The following is a 20,251-nucleotide window of genomic DNA, read 5'->3' as shown; positions in this document are numbered from 1 at the left end:
TGTGGCAGGAAACACCATTTGTTTACATTATCAGAGGAAAAAAGAAAAGATAATGTCTGGTGACAAAAATCAGGCGAGAAACGTATTCCTCTTGATTACATCCAATCCAATAGAAAAATGTAGAAAAATGCATCAAAGCACTCGATTGTCTATCTTGAGCGCGAGTGTCAATCAATGTTGTTGCCAGATCTTGACTTTATATAAAATCCAATGCAGAGGGATTATGCCTGGCTCCTTGTATCAGTGTGAAGCCATGGACAGAAAACGATCGCAAATGTGATGCTATCCTTGGCAGCAACCATTAGAACAATCTGTCAACTTCATTAGCACAGGTGTCGTATTGTAGTAGATTATCAGTGTAAAACCTTCAAGTCAAGTCCGAAAATACGGGTTTTTTTTCTGCAATCTTGTAATTAGACAAGGAAATAATACATCTGTCCATACATTGCATCTGGCTTGGCTGGTGTCACAAGTAAATTTGGCAGCATGGATATGCTCGTGATAAGATCACGAGGATGCATTGAATTAGGAGATAAGATTAGACTGTCCCAATTATAAGTAAAATTCTATTCTCATGTACCAAACAAGCTGGTTGTTACAGAAAACTCATCACTTCAAATATTGGTTGCGAAATTAATTATAATATTGTCCAAGATACTTTCTTTCGTCTTCATGCCCGTCGTAGACTCCAGAAAATATGCAAAAACAAACTAATTCATTGAAATAGATGCCCAAGCGCAGCAGTCCAACACGAAAACTGAATTTCCATTCCTCTTTGATCATCTGTACATGATCAGCTCGTTGAACGATGGGGGACCATGAGACTTGGTCTCAAAAACCTTACCTAAAACGAACAGGCTGATTGTCATTGTCCACTCTCGTGAATCTACGAGTCATAACTGTGTGTGTTTATCGTTTATGGTTTATCATAAGTAGTTTTAAGATAAGAACGTCTCCCCTTTCGTATACGCCGACGAAATTAGCATTAGCGTGTTAGGAAAAAAAGAACAACGAAATTACTTACTTCATATGGAAGCAGTTCGTTGGTGCAGGACTGCAGGTGCACCATTTATGGCTGGCATAAGAAGGCTTATTTGACCTTTCTTGGATCACTGTTAGGAATATTTGGGTCTTATCCTTGCAAGGTCTTATCGTGAAGTTTAGACCTTATCGTTTGTCTGTAGACATAGCGTATTGCGTGCGTTGAAGTTGTTTTCTTTTAATTGTTTTTTTATTTAAAAATAAATTAAAAAATTATTTTTACAAAAAAATTATTTTTAATATTAACACATTAAAATAATTTAAAATAATAATTTTAAATTAAAAATTAAATTTTAATCCACCCCTATTTTAGTTTTAATCCCTTAGCCCTTTATTATTTTTAATTTTTTTAATTTTTTTCTCTATCCTCTCTATACACAAATTTCAAGGAGAATAGAAGAGAGAGAAAAAACAAAAAAAAACCTAAAAATATATTAAAATTCTAATAATAATATCACTGATATTATTAAAAAAAAATTAATGAGATAAATATAATAATATCAAGAAAAGTCATCAACGATTACTAGAGTATATTATATAAGCTATTTGAAAGCAAATAAATTTTGACATATTTGAAGATATCAAGTGGCTCATTTTAATTATTGTTGGTGATTTTTTTAATATTTTTAAATTTATTTTATCAATATTTTTTTATTAATACTAATAGTGTTATCGGGATTTTGGTATATCTTCAAGGTCCTTTTATTTCTTTTTTTATTTTTTTTTCATCTTCTTTTTTTATTATAAATTATGTCAATATATTTTTATAATTTAATAGAGTCACATATAACAAGTTACATAAATTATCTACAATTCTTTAAATTATGTTATTTTTTAATTGTCTTTTTTGTAATAAGTTATTTTATCTATTTTTTTAATGAAAAAAAAAAACTCAAATTTCTTGAACCAGAAAAAAATAATGAACCTAATAACAAAGAAAACAAAAACTTTATTCTATAAAAATATACAAAACCGAAACAAATGCGAACAGCATAACCAGAGAAATCAAAAGCTCAATCCCAAGACGATAAATCATGGAAATAAAACTAGAACAACTAAACTTTGAACATCCCAGAAGTTGTGATGGACTTCACTGAACCATGAACTTGCCATGGGTTCAAAAATCGGTCTGAAACTTTTAGATCCTGATCAGATTCAATGACATTATAACTTGCAAGAACTTGTTGCAAGTTCTTCAAATATTCCGCCAACTTCAACTTTTCATCCGTCAAAACTTTGTTGTCTGATTCGAGAGCAAAATGCCTTTGCCGAAGTGCAGCATATTTTTCATTGTCTTCATGTATCTTTCTCTCCAAAATAGATTTTTCAGTGACCAAATCTTCCATATGCTTTTGCCTCTTCATTCTCGACCGCCTTGCAGATTCTCTATTTGAGATCATTCTTTTTCTTCTCTTCTCATCAACCATAGCACTTGGTGGGTCAATTTCAGAGCCTGACGAACCTGCCTTTGCAAACGATGATGGCATTTTCTTGATTAATCACTGGAATTATTATAATATATAACTACGGTTGCTAGCTAGCCTTAAATAATGTTAATGTAAATGTTGTTGTATGAGGCTGAAAATTAGACAAGTTCAAGAAAAGACATAGAACCAATACAGAAGTGCAACTGATATTGAATTGGAAATTTTCATTCGACAGAACAGTCTGAGATGGTTCATATCATGAGTAGCGATGCAAGAAAGGTCTATGATTTTGAAAACATGACTAAAATCCTGTGAATAAGAAAAAGGAAAGGGAAGGAAAATCCAGAAAGAGTTAATTAATGGAGGAGGAACAAGGAAAGGTGCGGAGGTTTTGAAAATTCTGCAATGGGTTATTTATAGATAGGATTTCGAGTATAGAAAGGAAAGGAATCTTCCAGTGGGGGAAGAAAATAATCTTGTGGCTGCAATCGATTTCCAGTTGTATTAATGGCAAATATTCAACAAATCTTGCTGTTGATAGCTCATAACACAAAGCTTCGAGATATTCCTTCATAGCTGTACTGTTCTTACCGGATAAGATTGACCACTAAAATTTCTAGATTGTTTTTTTTTTGGTTGACTAAAAATTCTAGTTGGGAAAACGATAGAGGCAGGTATTTGATCAAATGACAATAACGGGATCCCGGGGATATGGAAAGGACCTATAAATAAATCACCTATATTTAAACCAAATTATACACATCTCAACTAATCATTTCTTTTATTATCATGAAACGTCTGAAGTTCAGGCAAGCATGTCATCATACTCTAGCTAATGCTATACTTCTTCTTAAATAAATGACACAGCAGCGTCGTTTTTGTTGCACAGCCTGTAACTCTAATTTCAATATTACTTGAAATGATAAATCACCAACATGCCAATCTTGGATTTTTTTTAAAGAATGATTCAGATTAATATTTTTTATTGTTTTAAAAATATCATTTTAATATATTTTTAAGTAGAATTAAATTTAAAAAAATCAATTATGTGGCTAATTCTCAATGTATCACTGTCCTGTACTGTTTATAGTATAAAGGAAGTGGCTGAAGGTAAGGATTGTCTCAGACTCTGGATCGACACTAATGGCTAAAACCCACTGGAACGTGAGCCAGCGCTTTAAGCCTTTAGGGCCCTTTGAGGTTACAAGGACCCAAAAAGCTAATTTTACTTCCATCACTGAAGTGCATGGCATCCGGGTCAGGATTATCACCTGGTCCCAGGCCATATAAACCTTAGAAAAAAATCAAAAATAAAATAAAATAAAATTTCCCGTAGGGATTAAAGAAAATTAGCTTCTTTAATCAGATCCGTTGTTGTAGGATCTGGTCAAAGAAGCAAGGACCGGATCGAACAGCAACGGATCCATACGCCAATTCTGACAAACTACAAGTACTTCAATCTTCACATGAATTATTATCTTTAACAAAAACCTAAACTTAGGAGGATAATTACTGGGCACCAAGATACATAACAATACAATGACAAGATTTCATTTAAAATTTTTATTTTAGATTTAGTTTTTATTATTTTTTTATTTTTTTATTTAGAATAATTTTAAAAAATTAATTTTTTTTTCAATTTGATCCTTATTTATTTTTTTTCTTTTTATCTTTTAAATTTAATCCTCACTCTCTTAATTTTTATTTATTTTATACGAGATAATGTTTTAAATTGAATTTTTTAATAATTTTATTATCTTTGAGTTTTATTTTCTATTAAATTTAATCTTTATTCTTTTAATTGTTATTTTTTTATAATTTTATAATTTAATATTAGATTGGTTGATAATTGAACTTTTTAATTGAACCTTAATATAAAGTTTAACGAATTGCAAGTTTTGAAGATCAACCTACATCTAGAAAGTTTGTTGGGGTTTCTTTGTTTTTTCCTCTACTTAAACTTATATTTTTTAAGTTTCATCATTTATTAAATTTGAGATTGAGTGTCATTATTTGTTTCAAAAAATTAATAATTTTAAAAATAATTTAGGTTATTTTGGATCTTTTTATTTAATTTTCTTTGTTGAATATTTTTTAGCTAACATTTAAATTAATATTCTTTTATTCTATTATTTAACATTAAATTGGTTATTAATTGAGATTTTTAATTTAACTCATGTCTAAGATTTAACGGGTTATGAGTTTAAGATATCAACTAAAATTTAAAAGGTTCTTTTGGTTTTGTTTATTCTTTTTTAAGCTCGTATTTTTTTAGTTTCAACCTTTATCATTTTATATTATTAGTGAACAGGCTTTATTCTCTTTTTATATATTTTCTATAGGTTTTTTTGTGAATTCTTAAAATGATCCAAATTATCTTAGGTTTTTTTATTTACTTTGAAAAATTTTCAATTTAAAATGATCCAAGTTATCTTAGATTTTTTTATTTGTTATTTTTTTATTTACTTTGAAAAATTTTCAAATTATTTTTTTTAATTTCATTTTTCAATATTCTATCAGTTGAGAATTAATTTTTTTTTCTAGTTTCATCCTTCAACTTTGAAGTTTTTTATATTGGGCTTCATATTTTTATTAGATTTCTTTCATTTTCATTTATCATGGTCTTATCACTTATATCACAAGTTTGGCAGTTTAGCTTAGGTTGACTTGAATTTTTTTAAAGTCTTTTTAAAATTAAAATTTTTTATGTGTTCTCCTTCAAAATAGAGTTGTTTTAGAATTGAGTTTCATAATGTTTTACGGTTTGCTTTTTATTAAGTTTTTTTTATCCATTATCTAGGTCACAAAGTATGGTTGGTTTGCCTGGTAAAGTTTTTTATATTGGGCTTCATAATTTTATTAGATTCCTTTCTTTTCATTTATCATGATTTTATCACTTATATCACAGATTTGACAGTTTAGCTTGGGTTGACTATAATTTAAAAAAAAAAATTAAAATTAAAATTTTTTATGTGTTCTCTTTCAAAATTGAGTTGTTTTAAAATTGAGTTTCATAATGTTTTGCGGTTTAATTTTTATTAAGGTTTTTTTATCTATTATCCAGGTCACAAAGTATGGTTGGTTTGCCTGGTTTGATGAGTATTTTTTTTATTTCATAATTTCATGTTAGATTTATTGGAGATTAGAATTTATTTTTTACTATATTATTCTAGTCTCACGACTTGATTTATATATTTAATATATTCTTTTAAATTGGTTTAAGTTATTGATTTTTTAAAGTTTTGTTTTTTACATTTGAATGGCGAAATATAGCTTTGTCGCTTTTATAACCATTCTTTATTTGCAAGTTTCTATAATTTTTGTTCTTTCTAAGTTGGTTAATTTACTATAATTATCTTTTGTTTTCTCTAGATTTTTTTTTCTTTTATTATCCATTTAATACTAGCATTTTTTCCTCAATTTAGTATATATTCCAGGTCATGTTTTTGTTTTTCAAAAAAAAAAAACATACGCTGCATTGTTTTTGGATTTAAATAAGTTAGATATATTAGATTTTATTAAAAAAATTTACGGATATTAGAAATATTCACGGGTTAAGTATACAGTGTTTTTTTTTTTTATCCTTGGACAATAAAATCTGAATAGATAAAATAGACAGCACGTGTTGAAATCTGGTTCATTATCTTCTTGACTTTCATTTCTTTCCTTCTTGCCCATATTCTATTTCAAAACAATGAACACGCTAAGTGATTACCTAATTCAATTAAATGAAAAACAAATTGGTTCACAGTAGAACAGACAACACATGTTAAAATTGGTTCACAGGAGAACAGACAACACATGTTGCATTCTCAGTTGTTCCACGTGACATAGAACTTCATTTTATATTTCCAGAATTGTTGATATTTTAATTTAAAACATGAATCATAAGTGAGGAAGGGGTGAAAAGGTAGAAATATCTGCACATTCAGGAACAGTTCGAGGATTGAAGATTTTCAATGATATTAGATGTGTTCTGTAACTTCGATTGACTTTTGTTGCAGTCAATTCTTCTTATTGTTGTCACCATGTATGATTTGTCAGAAGTAAATTACGAGCTGTTGTACATGTACTGATTTCATCTCTAGTACGAATTAAGAACAAGCAAAAACCCTCGTAGAACAACAGTTGCCAATCTGCCTAGAAAATTTCAACAGTGCAAAAAATCAAACTTCTCAAAATATAACTCACCTCTCCAGCATGCATAATGACACACACCAGAAGCCCTCCCTCTTTCACCTTTAAGGCAAGGATTACCATTCAAGCATTGCTTAAGCTTATTGGCGAAGGTCAACTCAGTGGCATTGGGGAAATTTGATTCAGAGTTTGTATCGAGCGAAACCTAGTTTCGTGGCTTAGCCGGGAACTGAGTAGTTAATCATCATTACAATAAAATTAATGGCTTATACTTTTTTAGTTGCATCATATGTTGCAATCAAAACCAACAGTATGCAAGGTATTTATCAAAGAAATCTGGGTACGTAGGTAGATCAATTAGAAAGAAAAAAAAATACTCATTAACACAAAATCAAAAAACTATTCTGTTAAAAGAAACGAAAAAATCACTAACCTGTGAAACAAGATATGAAGAAACTGCAAAGAGTGAGGCTGGAGAGAGAATGACTGATATGGATGTGGTGTGTTTAGAGTTACATCTATGATTACACTTACTGAAAGTAGCTGGGCGGGGCCTAATTGGTAGGGTTTTAAGCATTTCGATTCGTCACCTAATCTTTGATATTTATTTATTAATTTTTTTATCCAATATTATATGTAATATTTACATTAATCAGTTTTAACTGGTTGATTGGGTTGGGTTGAATAACATAATTATTACAGATATCTGGTTTTTGAACACCCCTAATCATAGTGAGATAAATAAGAGAATGAAATCCACTCTCTCCTTATAAAATCTCAAACCAAGGCTATTTTGTTTCTTCATCACTGTAAATCATTTTGGCAATGACGGGAAAATTCTACACTCGAAAGGCCTTGCCTTTGTATCCTTTTTTTTTTTTTTCCTGATGAAACGTGCTGCCCTCTTGAGGGAAAACAAACATGACGTTCATTTATTTAAGATGAGAACTATTACACACTGTGAAATTCTCTCACAACTCGAGGTACATACAGAAATCTGTAAAGACTTTCAATTAGATTGTCATGAGAAATGATAATCTTACATATCACTCTTACGGGAAACTGTCGCGTTTTGTTCCGTAGAGATGTCCCAGTTTCTGTGTCCACCGAAATTGAGATTATATTTAGGTTGTTTATTCGGGGAGAATGCACCAAAGTGTTTCTCCAACTCTGGCTGCTTCTGATTTTCATCGAACATGGCGAATATGTAAGTCTCTATAGCTTTGCCAGGCCTCTTCGGCGTACCTCCTTTCACATGCCTAATCAAATTCGAGAGATAAGTACCTGCGTTATCAGATGTTGTTCCGAATCCTCCTGCCGAAGGCCATCCACTCTCGGACACAACAACATCCAAAGTGTTACCTCCTCCGAGTCTCTCGAGGGCAGAGTACAAGGAATCCAACATTGCATCAAAAAGATTCTGATAACCGCGACCACTGTCCCATACAAGTACTGATGGTGAGGTAAACAAAGCGTAGGGAAGGGAGATGTCTCGCGGGTTACCAGAATAGCTAAAATAAGTGTAAATATTAGCAAATAAAGGCGTCTTTGCGTATGATAGGTGTCCAACAATTGGGGCCAAGTATGAAATAACATCACCCCTGAAAGCACCTGCTGAGGGAGGATAGGAAGTTCCTATCAGGGTCATGTCAACTGCAATTGAGACCTTGATTTGGTCCTGAAGGCCTGCTGCTCTTACAGCATTAAATACATTTACCAAGGCAGGCAAAACAAATGGGGCCATCCAGGATGTGCCGCCATTGACAGGACTAATTTCGTTGCCAACAGCTATGTACCTGAACTTGACACTTGGCCAGAAGTTGAGTACATTATTTTTTACCCATGAATTTGCATTGGAGGGGTTGGAAAGTCTTTGAAGATCTGAATTTGGGACACCTAGCATAACTTCAATGCCTGAACCTCTGAGAGCATTCAGAGCTGCCTGATTTGGATCGTAGAGTCTCATCCGCTTGATATTGTGTTGTTTGTAGAGAGCAATAACCTCTGTGGCAGGAGGAAGGTTGTTGCCCATCATTCCATAGCAAATTCCTACTTGAGCTCCTGAATCACAAAAATTTTGCTGAGCCAAACATATTGGGAATGCTATTTGGCACGAGAAAAAAGTGAACTATATGAATGGTTAAATATTCAGCCCGTCTCTCCGAAAACAAAAATCGCGAGCCCATCTTTTGATTTCCGAGTGTAGAAATCGGGATTTCCTTTGGGTTTTCCTCGTTTACGTTTTGGTTAGGTGCGACTGTTGATTGTACAGTATACTAATATATCCTTGGAGGGAGGGCGTGGCTCCTGCTTATAAAAAGTATCTTCTGATAATTAATTAATTTGGTTGGTGCACATGGTACAAATCGAAAAAACAAAGTCTCTTTTTGCGGGGAGAATACAAAGGACTTTCTTTATATTGGAAATTTTAAAAAGAGGAGATAAAAAACACCCAACCTTTTTTTTTCTTACTTTAACTAAAAAATATTAGATGGCAATATTGATCGTTCAGATAAGGAAGTTCGACTTACACAGAGATGAGTACCTTTTCAAACAGCTTGAAGCCTGCCTAGTTAATTAGTATATATAGCTAACTCTAATTAAAAACTAGTTAATTTCTTTTAGCAGAAACATCAAGAAAAAAATATATTTTTACCCCCTTTAACCCTCTAAATATTTGTGCGACATCACAGGCTGTGGGATTGATTTCTACTTGGAGAAAACAAAAGGGATTGTTTTTATGAGAATGTTGTGAACCAATTTACGATATTTTTAGAATACAGTGGGTGTTTGCATGTGGCCTGTCCAGCCGCGAATTGGGTGTGTGTGTGTGTGTGTATAGCATGTATAAAATCACCTGAAATATCAGATTATTAATAATTAGGATCTCTAGAGCTATATATCTTGTTTGCATGTGGCCTGTCCAGCCGCGAAGTTCACAAATAAGTCATGCTGGAAATAGAGTTTGCATATTGCAATTTGCAAAATAATCACTCTCTTTAAAGTGCATAAGCAGTTAGCTAGCTAGGGTTTCATGGCATCCTTGCCACCAGCCCCGTGGCTTAGCTAGGAACACGATGCTAGTGAAGGCTCGAGGTACGTGCATCAGCAGGACTTGATGTGCAAGCACCGTTAATTAACGTGTCCTTTGATATTGTGAACGGTCAATTAAATCATCCTAACATGAACGAACTTAAGCAAGTGAAAAACAGATAATTAAGCACAAACAAACCTGTCATGTCAAGGTTTGCCATGAAGATCACCCCTAGGAGGAGGAGCATTGCAGCCGTTAAGGAACTAGTCCTACTTCTTGAAGAAAAGCTAGCCATGGAAAATTAGAATGGAGTGATTTGTTTTAGAGGATACTGTGTGATCGATGCGTCTCATTACCACCATTTCAGCTCTTTATATAGGGAGTGATACCATAGTCAATGTCCAATTTGCCATTATATGTTGAAAAGGAGAAAAGAAAAGGTTCATGCGCCTGTATTCTCCACATTCTTATAACGCTTAATTAACTTTAAGAAATGTCTTCGTCTTTTTTATAAGCCCTGTTGTTAAATGTCTCTTTCTCTCTTAGTGTGGTTGCGTAGAAAATTCTTGCCCATGTGTGGAAATTGGAAACTAAATGACATGCATTTAGCTGTACATCGAAGACCAAAATCACTAGATTTTTGCGTTGGGAAGGAAAAGAAAAGGATAAGATTTAATTAATTAATATCTAGATTACTTTATACTAAAAGTCTAAATATATGGAATTATTGAATCGACATTAGGATACATCATATTTTTTCGGTTATTAAACTTGAATTTTAATTATGTGTTGAAACCCATTATATATTTAGTCTCTCATATTTATAATGTGAGAGACTAAATAAATAATTGAGCACATTGGGATAAAATATTAGCCCTTTTTACATGCTATATTTTTCATTAAACTAGAAAAATTGCTGAAAATAATTAAGGAGGTTAAGAAGCTTAGGCAGAAACATTTAATTCTTGAAAAGAATAGGAACTTAGAAAACAATTTATCCTTTTTAGTTTAACCTAGCTTATCCCACTATTAATATATATATATATATATATATATATAGAGAGAGAGAGAGAGAGGACACCATTTAAAAACATGGTACAAGTCATGTTTTAAAATTTTTAATTTTTTATTAAAAATTAATTTTTTATATATTTTAAATTATTTTGATAATTTAATTAAAAATTAATTTTTTAAAAATAAAAAAAATTATTTTAACACATCTTAATCAAAAAAATATTTTAAAAATAAATTCACCCACACATCTTAATAAAAAAAATATTTTAAAAATAAATTCACCCGCGCTCCACGTCTAAATAAACTCGATAAGCCATCGTGATGGAAATCTCGAGGGCCCTCACTCACAGTCAGTGTAGCAATATCTTCTACGTGGCCGCTGAATGGGAATCTCCCCACCTCCCACATGACCATATTGGTCTAGTCAATTCCTTGCCCCCGTTTTTTTCTTGAAAAACCACACTTCTTGTAAAATCTGCTGCAACCATGTACTAATCACACTTGGTGCAGCTGTCCACAAACAAAGCCCCGTGTTTCTTAATTGGCAATTTGCCGCATCCTCGGCACATATCATAGAAACTCAACTTGCTAGAGCCGCCGAACCATTCAGATTCAATGGATATAGCACGCGTGCATTAAGTAATCTGTACAGTGTTCGGGTACTGCTTTCTTTGTTTTATTTAAGGGTATTTAAAATTACAATAGCAAAGTTTTTTTTATTCAAAAATATATTAAAATAATATTTTTTTATTTTTAAAAAATTATTTTTAATCTTAACCTATCAAACATTAAAAAAATTAATTTTAATTAAAAAAAATTCAAAATTCACTCAACCTCGTATATAACGGAATACCTAACAGACCTTAGTTCCCTGCATAAATAAATAATTGTAGAAATTATAGACAGCCTATTTTTCTTTTCTTTTTTTCTTTAAATATGAGGCTAAATGTTCGGGTTTTTAAACACGGCATATTCCATTGGTGCCTCTAGCCACCTATAGATGTCATCATCCCTGGCGACTTTGTTGGTATTATAATACATGTTCTTGGCTACTTGTCATTAATGTGCCACCGGCGGCTCCTTTCCTGTTTATGATTTTCTATTTACTAGTTGATATTTTTATCATTGCAGATTACCTGTAGTCTATGGCCTTGACTTTATAGCAACAACTTTGTCCCGGCGGCTTTACTGTAGCCTAGGATCAGATCAATTGAATGTGTCGTCGAGCAAACTGATTTTACACGATTAGGAAAATTCTAGTTGGAGCGTTCAGGACCACGCCATTTCCTTAAAGTTCATTTGAGGATTTATAATTTAATTAGCGAAATGATTCGGATCGGTCATCTTACATAAAGAAAGTTCGGAAGAGGGAAGAGATGGAAACTCTTGTACCTAGGTGTTACAGCCTTCTTCATGCTACCCCGAGTTTCGATCTCAAATTAGCACACATGAGTTTGACAGAATATTTAGAAGACATATGAAAAAACAAAAGGAGTAGGCATCATAAAACAAGAAAAGAAACATTTATACACTAATTCTAGGGAAACAAGGTGAGATATCACAGACTGGGCTCGTGTTAATTTACTTTATTATATTCACGGAGCAAGAAAAAAATAAAAAGAGAAAATGCAGTGATACCAGGAAGACTATCCATCCAGATACAACTAGTGATGTGCGAAGGGGTTTCTTTTAAATATAATTTTGACAGCCCGCTGGCCTTAGCATCATTGCCCATTATGAGTATTGATGTTCTTTTCAAAAAAAGAAAAAAAAATGTTATGGGCACTGATTTTGATGAAACCTAGCAACAAAAATAAACGAAATAGTCATAATTAAGTAACTACAAACTAAAAGGCCTGTGCATGTGTGGATTCTACAGTGCAATGAATGTCAAATATTTTTTTTTGTTATAGGTTCTTTTTATTGATTTTTTTGTTTAATTTAATTTATTGATATTAAAAAAAATTATTTAGGTATCAAATACTCATAATATGAATTACAAATTTAATAAGTTAACTTGATTTGATAAATTAACCTAATTGATTCAAAAAAAAAATAAGTTTTTTTAAATTAATCTTTATTTTTTTTTAATTTATTTTGTTAATATTAAATTTTTTTATATTTATTTATAACACTTTCATGATACAGATCTTAGATTTGACAGATTAACTCGGTTGATTCAGATTTGTTTCTTGATTAGTTTTTTTCCTTTTAATTTTATCTTTTAGTAGCGATTTGATTAAAAATTAAATTTCATAATTTGTTTTATTTATTTTTTATTAGACTATCATGATGATCTCATAAGGGGATTTTATTATACCTCACTTTCACAAAGTATTTTTTTATATCTAGTGTTTTGTTTTGTTTTTTCTTTTTAATTAATTTTTTTGTTTAGTTTTTTTAATATTATTTTTTTTATTTAGTTATCATATTTTCGCGACGTAACCTTGTAGGTAAACTCATGTTTAAAACTCTCAGATCTGATGTTGCAGCCAAACTTAAAACTCTTTGGCCTGATATTACAGTCATACCAACTTAAACTTTGATCATATAAGTTTAATATCATTAATAATATTAAAAATATTATTATTATATTATAAAAAAATATTATTTTTATTATAATGATTATTGCTAATATAAGAATTAATAAATTTAAAAAAAATATTAACTGTTATAGTTTTTTTTCTTTGCGGTTTTCTTTTGAATTAATCTTTTTTGTTTAATTTAGTTCGTTGATATTATTTTTTTATTTTAGCTATCAAACTTTCATAACACGAATCCCTAATTTGACAAGTTAACCTGGTTTTGGCGGATTAACCCAGTTGATTCAAATTATTTTTTTAAGTAGTGTTTCTTTTAATTTCATCTTTTAATATTGATTTGATTATTAAACTCCATGATTTGTTTTTTTAATAGATTATCATGATTCATAACATGACCTTGCAGCTAAAATCACGTCCAAAACTCTTAAATTTAGTATTGCAATCAAACTCAAGACTCTTTGGTCTGACGTTGTAGTCAAACTCACTTAAATTTCGGTCATATAAATTTAATATTATTATTAATATTAATGTTAAAAATATTATTATTTGTATTATAGATATTATTATTTTTATTATAATGAATATTGCTAATATAATAATTAAATTTTTTTATAAAAATATTATTAGTTATAGTTTTTTTTTCTTTTTAATCTTTTTTAGTTTTAATCTAGTTTGTTGATATTAATTTTTTTATTTTATTTATGACACTCTAATGACACTGATCCCTAATTTAATGAATTAATATAGTTTGATAAGTTAACTCAGTTAATTCATATTTTTTTAAGTAGTTTTTTCTTTTAATTTTATAAATATTACTACTGGGCTAGACGTTATAAATAGACCCGACATTCTTAAATTTTAGTTTTTTTGATATTTTTTATATCAAAAAAAGGTTCACTTCATAACACGGCCCACCTAACTAGTAATAGCTCATGCCCATTTATTTTTCGGATTGAAAAGTGTTTTTAAAACAAATTTAAAAACTATTTATTTTAAATTATTTTTTATGTGTTTTTACAATATTTTGACGTTAAAAATGATTTTTTTTGTAAAAAATATTATTCCAGTATATTTTTAAATAAAAATATTTTAAAAAAACAACTATTACCACAAAGTTTTTTAAAAAAAAACTACCACTAATTTCAACACATGTACAAATGTTAAATCAAAGGAGAAATCGGTTTTGGAATTGATTTGTTAAGTGGATTCAATTTGATAACACCGAGTTATAAGAAAGTATTTTATCCCAATCACTTGATCCGGAGGGGTTTTTTTCACCAAATTTGAAAATGAACATGTAGTTTGGACACAGTATAAAATCCACCTCACTGTCGAGTTTTTTAACTCGGAAAACAAGAAAGAAGAAGGAAAAAAAAATCACGCCTTTACAGCAGGGCATATGTTTTAATCAAACCGAGAAAGTTCATTTTACGGGCCCAGAGTTTATATATGGAGAAGAGCCTCTGGCTCGGGAAAATGACGGAACCTATTTGCAGCCCAATTAAACGTAGCTTAGTCGTGTGACCTGGGTTGATGTCATGGTTGTCAAGACCCAGGGTCCGATCACGCTAAGAATTTGGGTTATCAGATCAACCCCAAATTGACATTGTTTAATAGCTATTTTTTACAGAAATAAAACAAATTTGTTTTGTACACAGCCTGAAATAGAATAAAAAATCATTTCAAAGAAAAAAAAACTTGGAGTTAACTTGGTAGTTCTTGTATAAGCTTGTCAAGGTTAACCAGGATATAATTAATTTGCTAAGTGACTTAGGTTTAACTTAATAAATATCTAATTTAGTTTGAAATGAAAGTCGGTTGATTAATTTGCTAGGTGACTTAGGTTTAACTTGATTAATATCTAATTTAATTTGAAATGAAACTCAGTTTAAATTAGGCTCCGAAAATGCAAGTTACACAATCGACATGCTTGAACGGGCCAAATTTTGATAATTATAGTTTACAAGCCTTGTTACAACCCGTGCGTATAATTAGGATAGTAAAACAAGCCAAGTTAACAAATCTAGCTCAGCCATAATTTTAAAGCTTCATCATTTTTATAAATAAGTTTAAACAAGTCAGTATTTGACTTCAGATATTCGTGAACATAAAATACATCTATTGTTAATTACTTCTTAAAAAAGATTATAAAACAATTTTTTTATCATGGTTAGTGTAATTTAATTATAAAATACACACAAAAAAAAATTTCATTGTTTTAATTTTTAAATTAAGGTTACTATATGGTGATGAGATTAAATAATTAATTTTTTTAATAATTATATAAAAAAGATATTTAATTGATTTTATTTATCCATGAATAAGTTTGAGTTCCGATAACTAATCAAATATATACATTATTTTAAAGTTTTGATACAATATCCAAGCTTGCTAAAACTTGATTTTAGAGGTCCATGGAAAGGAATTTTAATATGCTTTTTATTTTAAAAAAATCATCAAAATTAGAAAAAAATTTGCTTTAGATTACCGGCTATCATTATAGTTAATAATTACTTATCTCAGGTATCATCTACTATTACTTATCAATTCTCTAAATTTTTCATACCAAGTCATTATATATCTTAATTTTTGATAATTATAGTTTACAAGCCTTGTTGAAACTAGTGCGTATAACTAGGATACTAAAACAAGTCAAGTTATAGTTTACAAGCCTTGTTGATACTAAAACAAGTCAAGTTAACATATCTAGCTCAGCCATGATCTTAAAGCTTGATTATTGTTATAAATAAGTTTAAACAATTCAGTATTTGACTCCAGATATTCGTGAACATAAAATACATCCGTTGTTAATTACTTCTTAAAAAATATTATAAAACAATTTTTTTATAATAGTTAGTGCAAATTAATTATAAAATACACATAAAATAAAGGTTAAGTTGTTTTAATTTTTAAATTAAGGTTACTATATGGTGATGGGATTAAATAATTAATTTTTTTAATAATTATGTGAAAAAAATATTTATTTCATTTTATTCGTGAATAAGTTCAAGCTCCATCAATAACTAATTATATATATATATATATATATATATTATTTTGAAATTTTAATACCATATCCAAGCTTACTCAAACTTTATTTTAGAGGGTATATGGAAAGGAATTTTAATATGCTTTTCATTAAAAAAAATTCATCAAAAATAATAATAAAAATTTGCTTTAAATTACCATGCTCCACATGCTACTACTATAGCTAACAATTACTTATCTTATTAGGCATCACTTATTATTACTTACCAATTTTTGGACTTTTCATTAATTATACATCTTAACTATAAAAAACAAATCAAATTATTTAAATTAAAAAAATCAATTAATTATCTAACACATGAACTGCATTCCTTGTATTTTGACATTTGTCGGTCACGAAACAATCGCTTGCAAGCATATAACCAAACACATGATCGTAGGTTCATCCCAGTTCATCGTTGCATGATACAGTGATATCCATGAACCATCAATGCAAATAAACAAACTGGAATGGAGGGTGTAATTGATTTTACTGTCCAGGAGCGTGTTCTGGCTCGACGAGCAACAATAACATATAAGAGTTGAGAATGGTAAAGCTTTGAATTAAGATGTTGAAAAAATAGATAATGTTATTTAAATGAATACGAGACTAAAAATGCATGTCAAAAAATTATTAAAAAATAAACATGTTTTATTGTATATATAATTCACAACAGTAAATAAATAAATAAAATCTTTAACCTTTTTTTACTTATTCTTCATATACCAGGCATTAAAATACAAGGTATTAACATAAAACATGTTTGTGATGCCAGATATTAGGCATTAAAATACAAGGTATTAACATAAAAGCTATCTAGGCCTGCTTTTCTCAGAGCGGGCCCACTGGCATTTATTTGTTTTAATTTGAGGTAGCGCACTATTTTTGCAAAAAATTGCAATTTTTTTTATTGTTTTAATATACTGAATTAAAAATAATAAAATATTATTTTAATATATTTTTAAATAAAAAATACTTTAAAATAAAATAAACAATCATTACTCTAATACCAGATATTACCTAAATTTTCACTCACAGGTATGCTGGTAATGGAGCTCAGGCTTTAAAAGCCCAAAATGTAGATGCAGTCACAGATGGAAGCCATGCCACACACACATACACACATATGTGTATATCCAGAATATTTTCACACTCGCTCTGAATTTTTCTCCGAACAAGTTTTAGATCTGCTGTTCCTATCCATGTTAGTTCATTCACGAGAGTCTCTTAACTTGTAACCAAACAAATCCGCTTAAATACATGTCATGCATGGCATGTTAAATGAAAATCTTGAAACAAAACTACTTAAAGAGCAGTGAATAAAAATCATTTTCATCACTAGGCCAATATTTACAGAGAGAGAGAGAGAGAGAGAGAGAGCAAAATGCAAAGCACAAAACTACAATAGACCTCTGCGAACAGGCACGTTTCACTGTTTAGGTCATGCCCTTTTCAGTCTTTAAATGCTTCTCTCGCAGCCACCTTCAGAGTGTAAATTATATTTTTAAAAAAATTAAAAAAAATTATTTTTTATATTTTTAAATTATTTTTATGTGTTAATTTTAAAAATAATTTTTAAAAAACAATAAAAAATATTATTTTAATATATTTTATTATAAAAAATATTTTAAAAAATAACTGTAATTTATATTTTTAAACGGTCAAACTGTTAAGAGTACGTCTAACTGTATTTTTTAAAAAAATTATATTATTTTTTTATATGTTTGATTATTAACTGTTTTAATACCCTGACATTCACCATTATCCCGAAAACCTTTCTATCCACCATTCCCTTTTCAGTCTTTAAACGCAAGTCCCCGCATTATAATTGTACTCTTGTTTTCTCCGTAAATAAATGTGCACGTATAACCTACATTTTAATCCTTACGATAAATTTATTTTTTCTGCGGCCAAAAACATATAGAGAGAAAAGAGAGGAGTCACAGGCATAATAGAGTTCTCTACCGTTTGTCTCTAAAATCCATTTTTTAATAAAATCCAATGAAATCTAAGCATAAAAACACAAACACAACACCCAAAGCTTACTCTAATAATTTAGGTCACTTTCTTTTCCGTGTCCTGAACTCTCCAATTCTCTCATGGTTCCGGAAATTATATATAATTTTTAGTATCTTTTCTACCTTTATCAGTTTCCATTCAATCCAATGAGAGAAAAAGGAAAATAAAAGGAGAGCCAATGCTCGCAAAACCAACAAATTTTCGTCATTTTGATTTAAATTTCAAGGGTTTACAATAGGAATGAGTGTTGCCTTTTAAATTAATTTTTATTTGAAAATATATTAAAATAATATATTTTTGATTTTTTAAAATTTATTTTTAATATCAGTAAATTAAAAAATATATAAAAGTAAAATAAAAAATTTACAAAATTACAGTCAAATTATGTCGTAAAAACACACTCTTAATTAAAATAAATATTTATCCTTTTGGGGCCTAAGAAAAACAAGCCTTCTTTCCCTAGCCATTCTTTTAAGAGATGTTTTGGAGAATAGTTCAATCATGTTTTTTTTTTTTAAATAATTTTTTAATTTTAAATTATATTTTTACTTGTTTGAATTGTTTTAATGTACTGAGAAAAGATGTTTTGGAGAATAGTTCAATCATGTTTTTTTTTTTTAAATAATTTTTTAATTTTAAATTATATTTTTACTTGTTTGAATTGTTTTAATGTACTGAGATAAAAAATAAATTTTAAAAAATAATAAAATATTATTTAAATATATTTTTAAATAAATTGTTTTTTGAAAAGCAACAACATCATTATCCCAAAAACCTTTTTGATCTCTCAATACAAGTTGTTGTGACCAGATTATGTGCAGTGTCGTTTTGTAAAATCCCAAATGTTATATATTATACTAGCATATTTATCTATCTGTGTTGCAAGTGAGATATATTAAAAAGATATATTACAAGTAAAAAGTTATTAAAACTTATTTTTTTAATACAAAAAAGTGAGCATGTACCAATGTGTTTTTAAGCTTGAATAGAATATTTTATTGTTAATGTGCCAGTTCATATGTGTTTTTAATAAAATAAGCTGATTAAACTAGTAAATAAATATTACGGGTGAGATCGTATCATTTTATTTTGATTTATGATGGGAATTACTTTTGCGCAAATGGACCGTCATTTGCACTCCCATTTCCCAAATAACATATAGGTGATTGGAAAATTAAGCTGAAAATTTTTGGATGAATATATTTTCATTTAAAAATGAATAATAAATAATAAATATTATGATCATATAGGTAAATCAATTTCTCAGTTCAAAAACTCTCTTAAATAAAACTAAAAACACTAAAATCAAACTAAAAATATATATTTCTCAACTTTTGTTTATTTTTTTCAAAATAAAAGCTTAAAAACATCTAAATAAATATTCTCTCGTTGAATTAAATTTATTTATACTAAGATCAATGTTTTTTTTCTGTAAATTAATTAACTAATAATTTTTTCTCATTATTTTTCATTGAATTTCTCTTTTATTTATTAACTTCAAAAACTAAAAATTAATAAAATAAATTTTTATACCATAACGAAAATTCCAAAAGCGAACTGTACTAACTACAAGGAAGAATAGGTGAGCTAAAAAGCATTCTTTCACTGATTTTGAGAATGGGCATGTACTTTTGCAGTCATATCACATTTTTTTCACTTTTTTATTTTTTATTTTTTAACTGCAATCTAAAACTTGATCTCATAGAACTAGGTAATAAAATAATTAAATTGAAAATATGTTTAAAGATAAAAAAGGAGTTTTTTCGTTGCGAGTTGCGACAAGTAACATGCCATCTAGAAACTTGCATGGTTTTTTACCCTTCGAGTGATGATTAGAAAAGCGGGATGTATTTTTTTAATCTATAAATCAACTTTCTAATCTATTTATATAATTAAACACCTGATAACATCATTATCATATCAATAAATCAATATTTAAACTAAAAACACTCATAGATAAATATAAAAAATATTTATCTTTTAATAAAAAAATATTTTTTACTTTTAA

The 20,251-nt window shown here is 29.1% G+C and overlaps 2 protein-coding genes across 2 annotated transcripts; both read right to left on the bottom strand.

Moving 5' to 3' along the window:
- Positions 1-1,970: 1,970 nt before the first annotated feature.
- Positions 1,971-2,988, bottom strand: LOC105115119 (basic leucine zipper 1). The gene has a single exon (XM_011011915.1). The coding sequence runs from the start codon at positions 2,526-2,528 to the stop codon at positions 2,097-2,099; it is 432 nt and encodes a 143-aa protein (XP_011010217.1). The 5' UTR covers positions 2,529-2,988; the 3' UTR covers positions 1,971-2,096.
- Positions 2,989-7,489: 4,501 nt separating this feature from the next.
- Positions 7,490-10,008, bottom strand: LOC105115109 (Glycosyl hydrolase superfamily protein). The gene is made up of 2 exons (XM_011011902.1): positions 9,838-10,008; positions 7,490-8,666 (listed from the first exon to the last, which is right to left on the bottom strand). Exons 1-2 carry the CDS (start codon positions 9,932-9,934, stop codon positions 7,645-7,647), a joined length of 1,119 nt encoding a protein of 372 aa, XP_011010204.1. The 5' UTR covers positions 9,935-10,008; the 3' UTR covers positions 7,490-7,644.
- Positions 10,009-20,251: the final 10,243 nt, after the last annotated feature.

The sequence above is a fragment of the Populus euphratica genome, unplaced genomic scaffold (genome assembly GCF_000495115.2).
Source record: "Populus euphratica unplaced genomic scaffold, PopEup_1.0 scaffold5.1, whole genome shotgun sequence".
Classification (NCBI taxonomy): Eukaryota; Viridiplantae; Streptophyta; class Magnoliopsida; order Malpighiales; family Salicaceae; genus Populus; species Populus euphratica.
The sequence above is the reverse complement of the archived record's forward strand: the minus strand, read 5'-3'. Positions and strand labels throughout refer to the sequence as shown.

Excerpts from the sequence above, each read along its gene's own strand:
- LOC105115119 (XM_011011915.1), bottom strand. The coding sequence starts at position 2,528 with ATGCCATCATCGTTTGCAAAGGCAGGTTCGTCAGGCTCTGAAATTGAC.
- LOC105115109 (XM_011011902.1), bottom strand. The coding sequence starts at position 9,934 with ATGGCTAGCTTTTCTTCAAGAAGTAGGACTAGTTCCTTAACGGCTGCA. Across the intron at positions 8,667-9,837 it reads GGCAAACCTTGACATGACAG|GAGCTCAAGTAGGAATTTGC; the intron begins GTTTGTTTGTGC and ends TTTGTGATTCAG.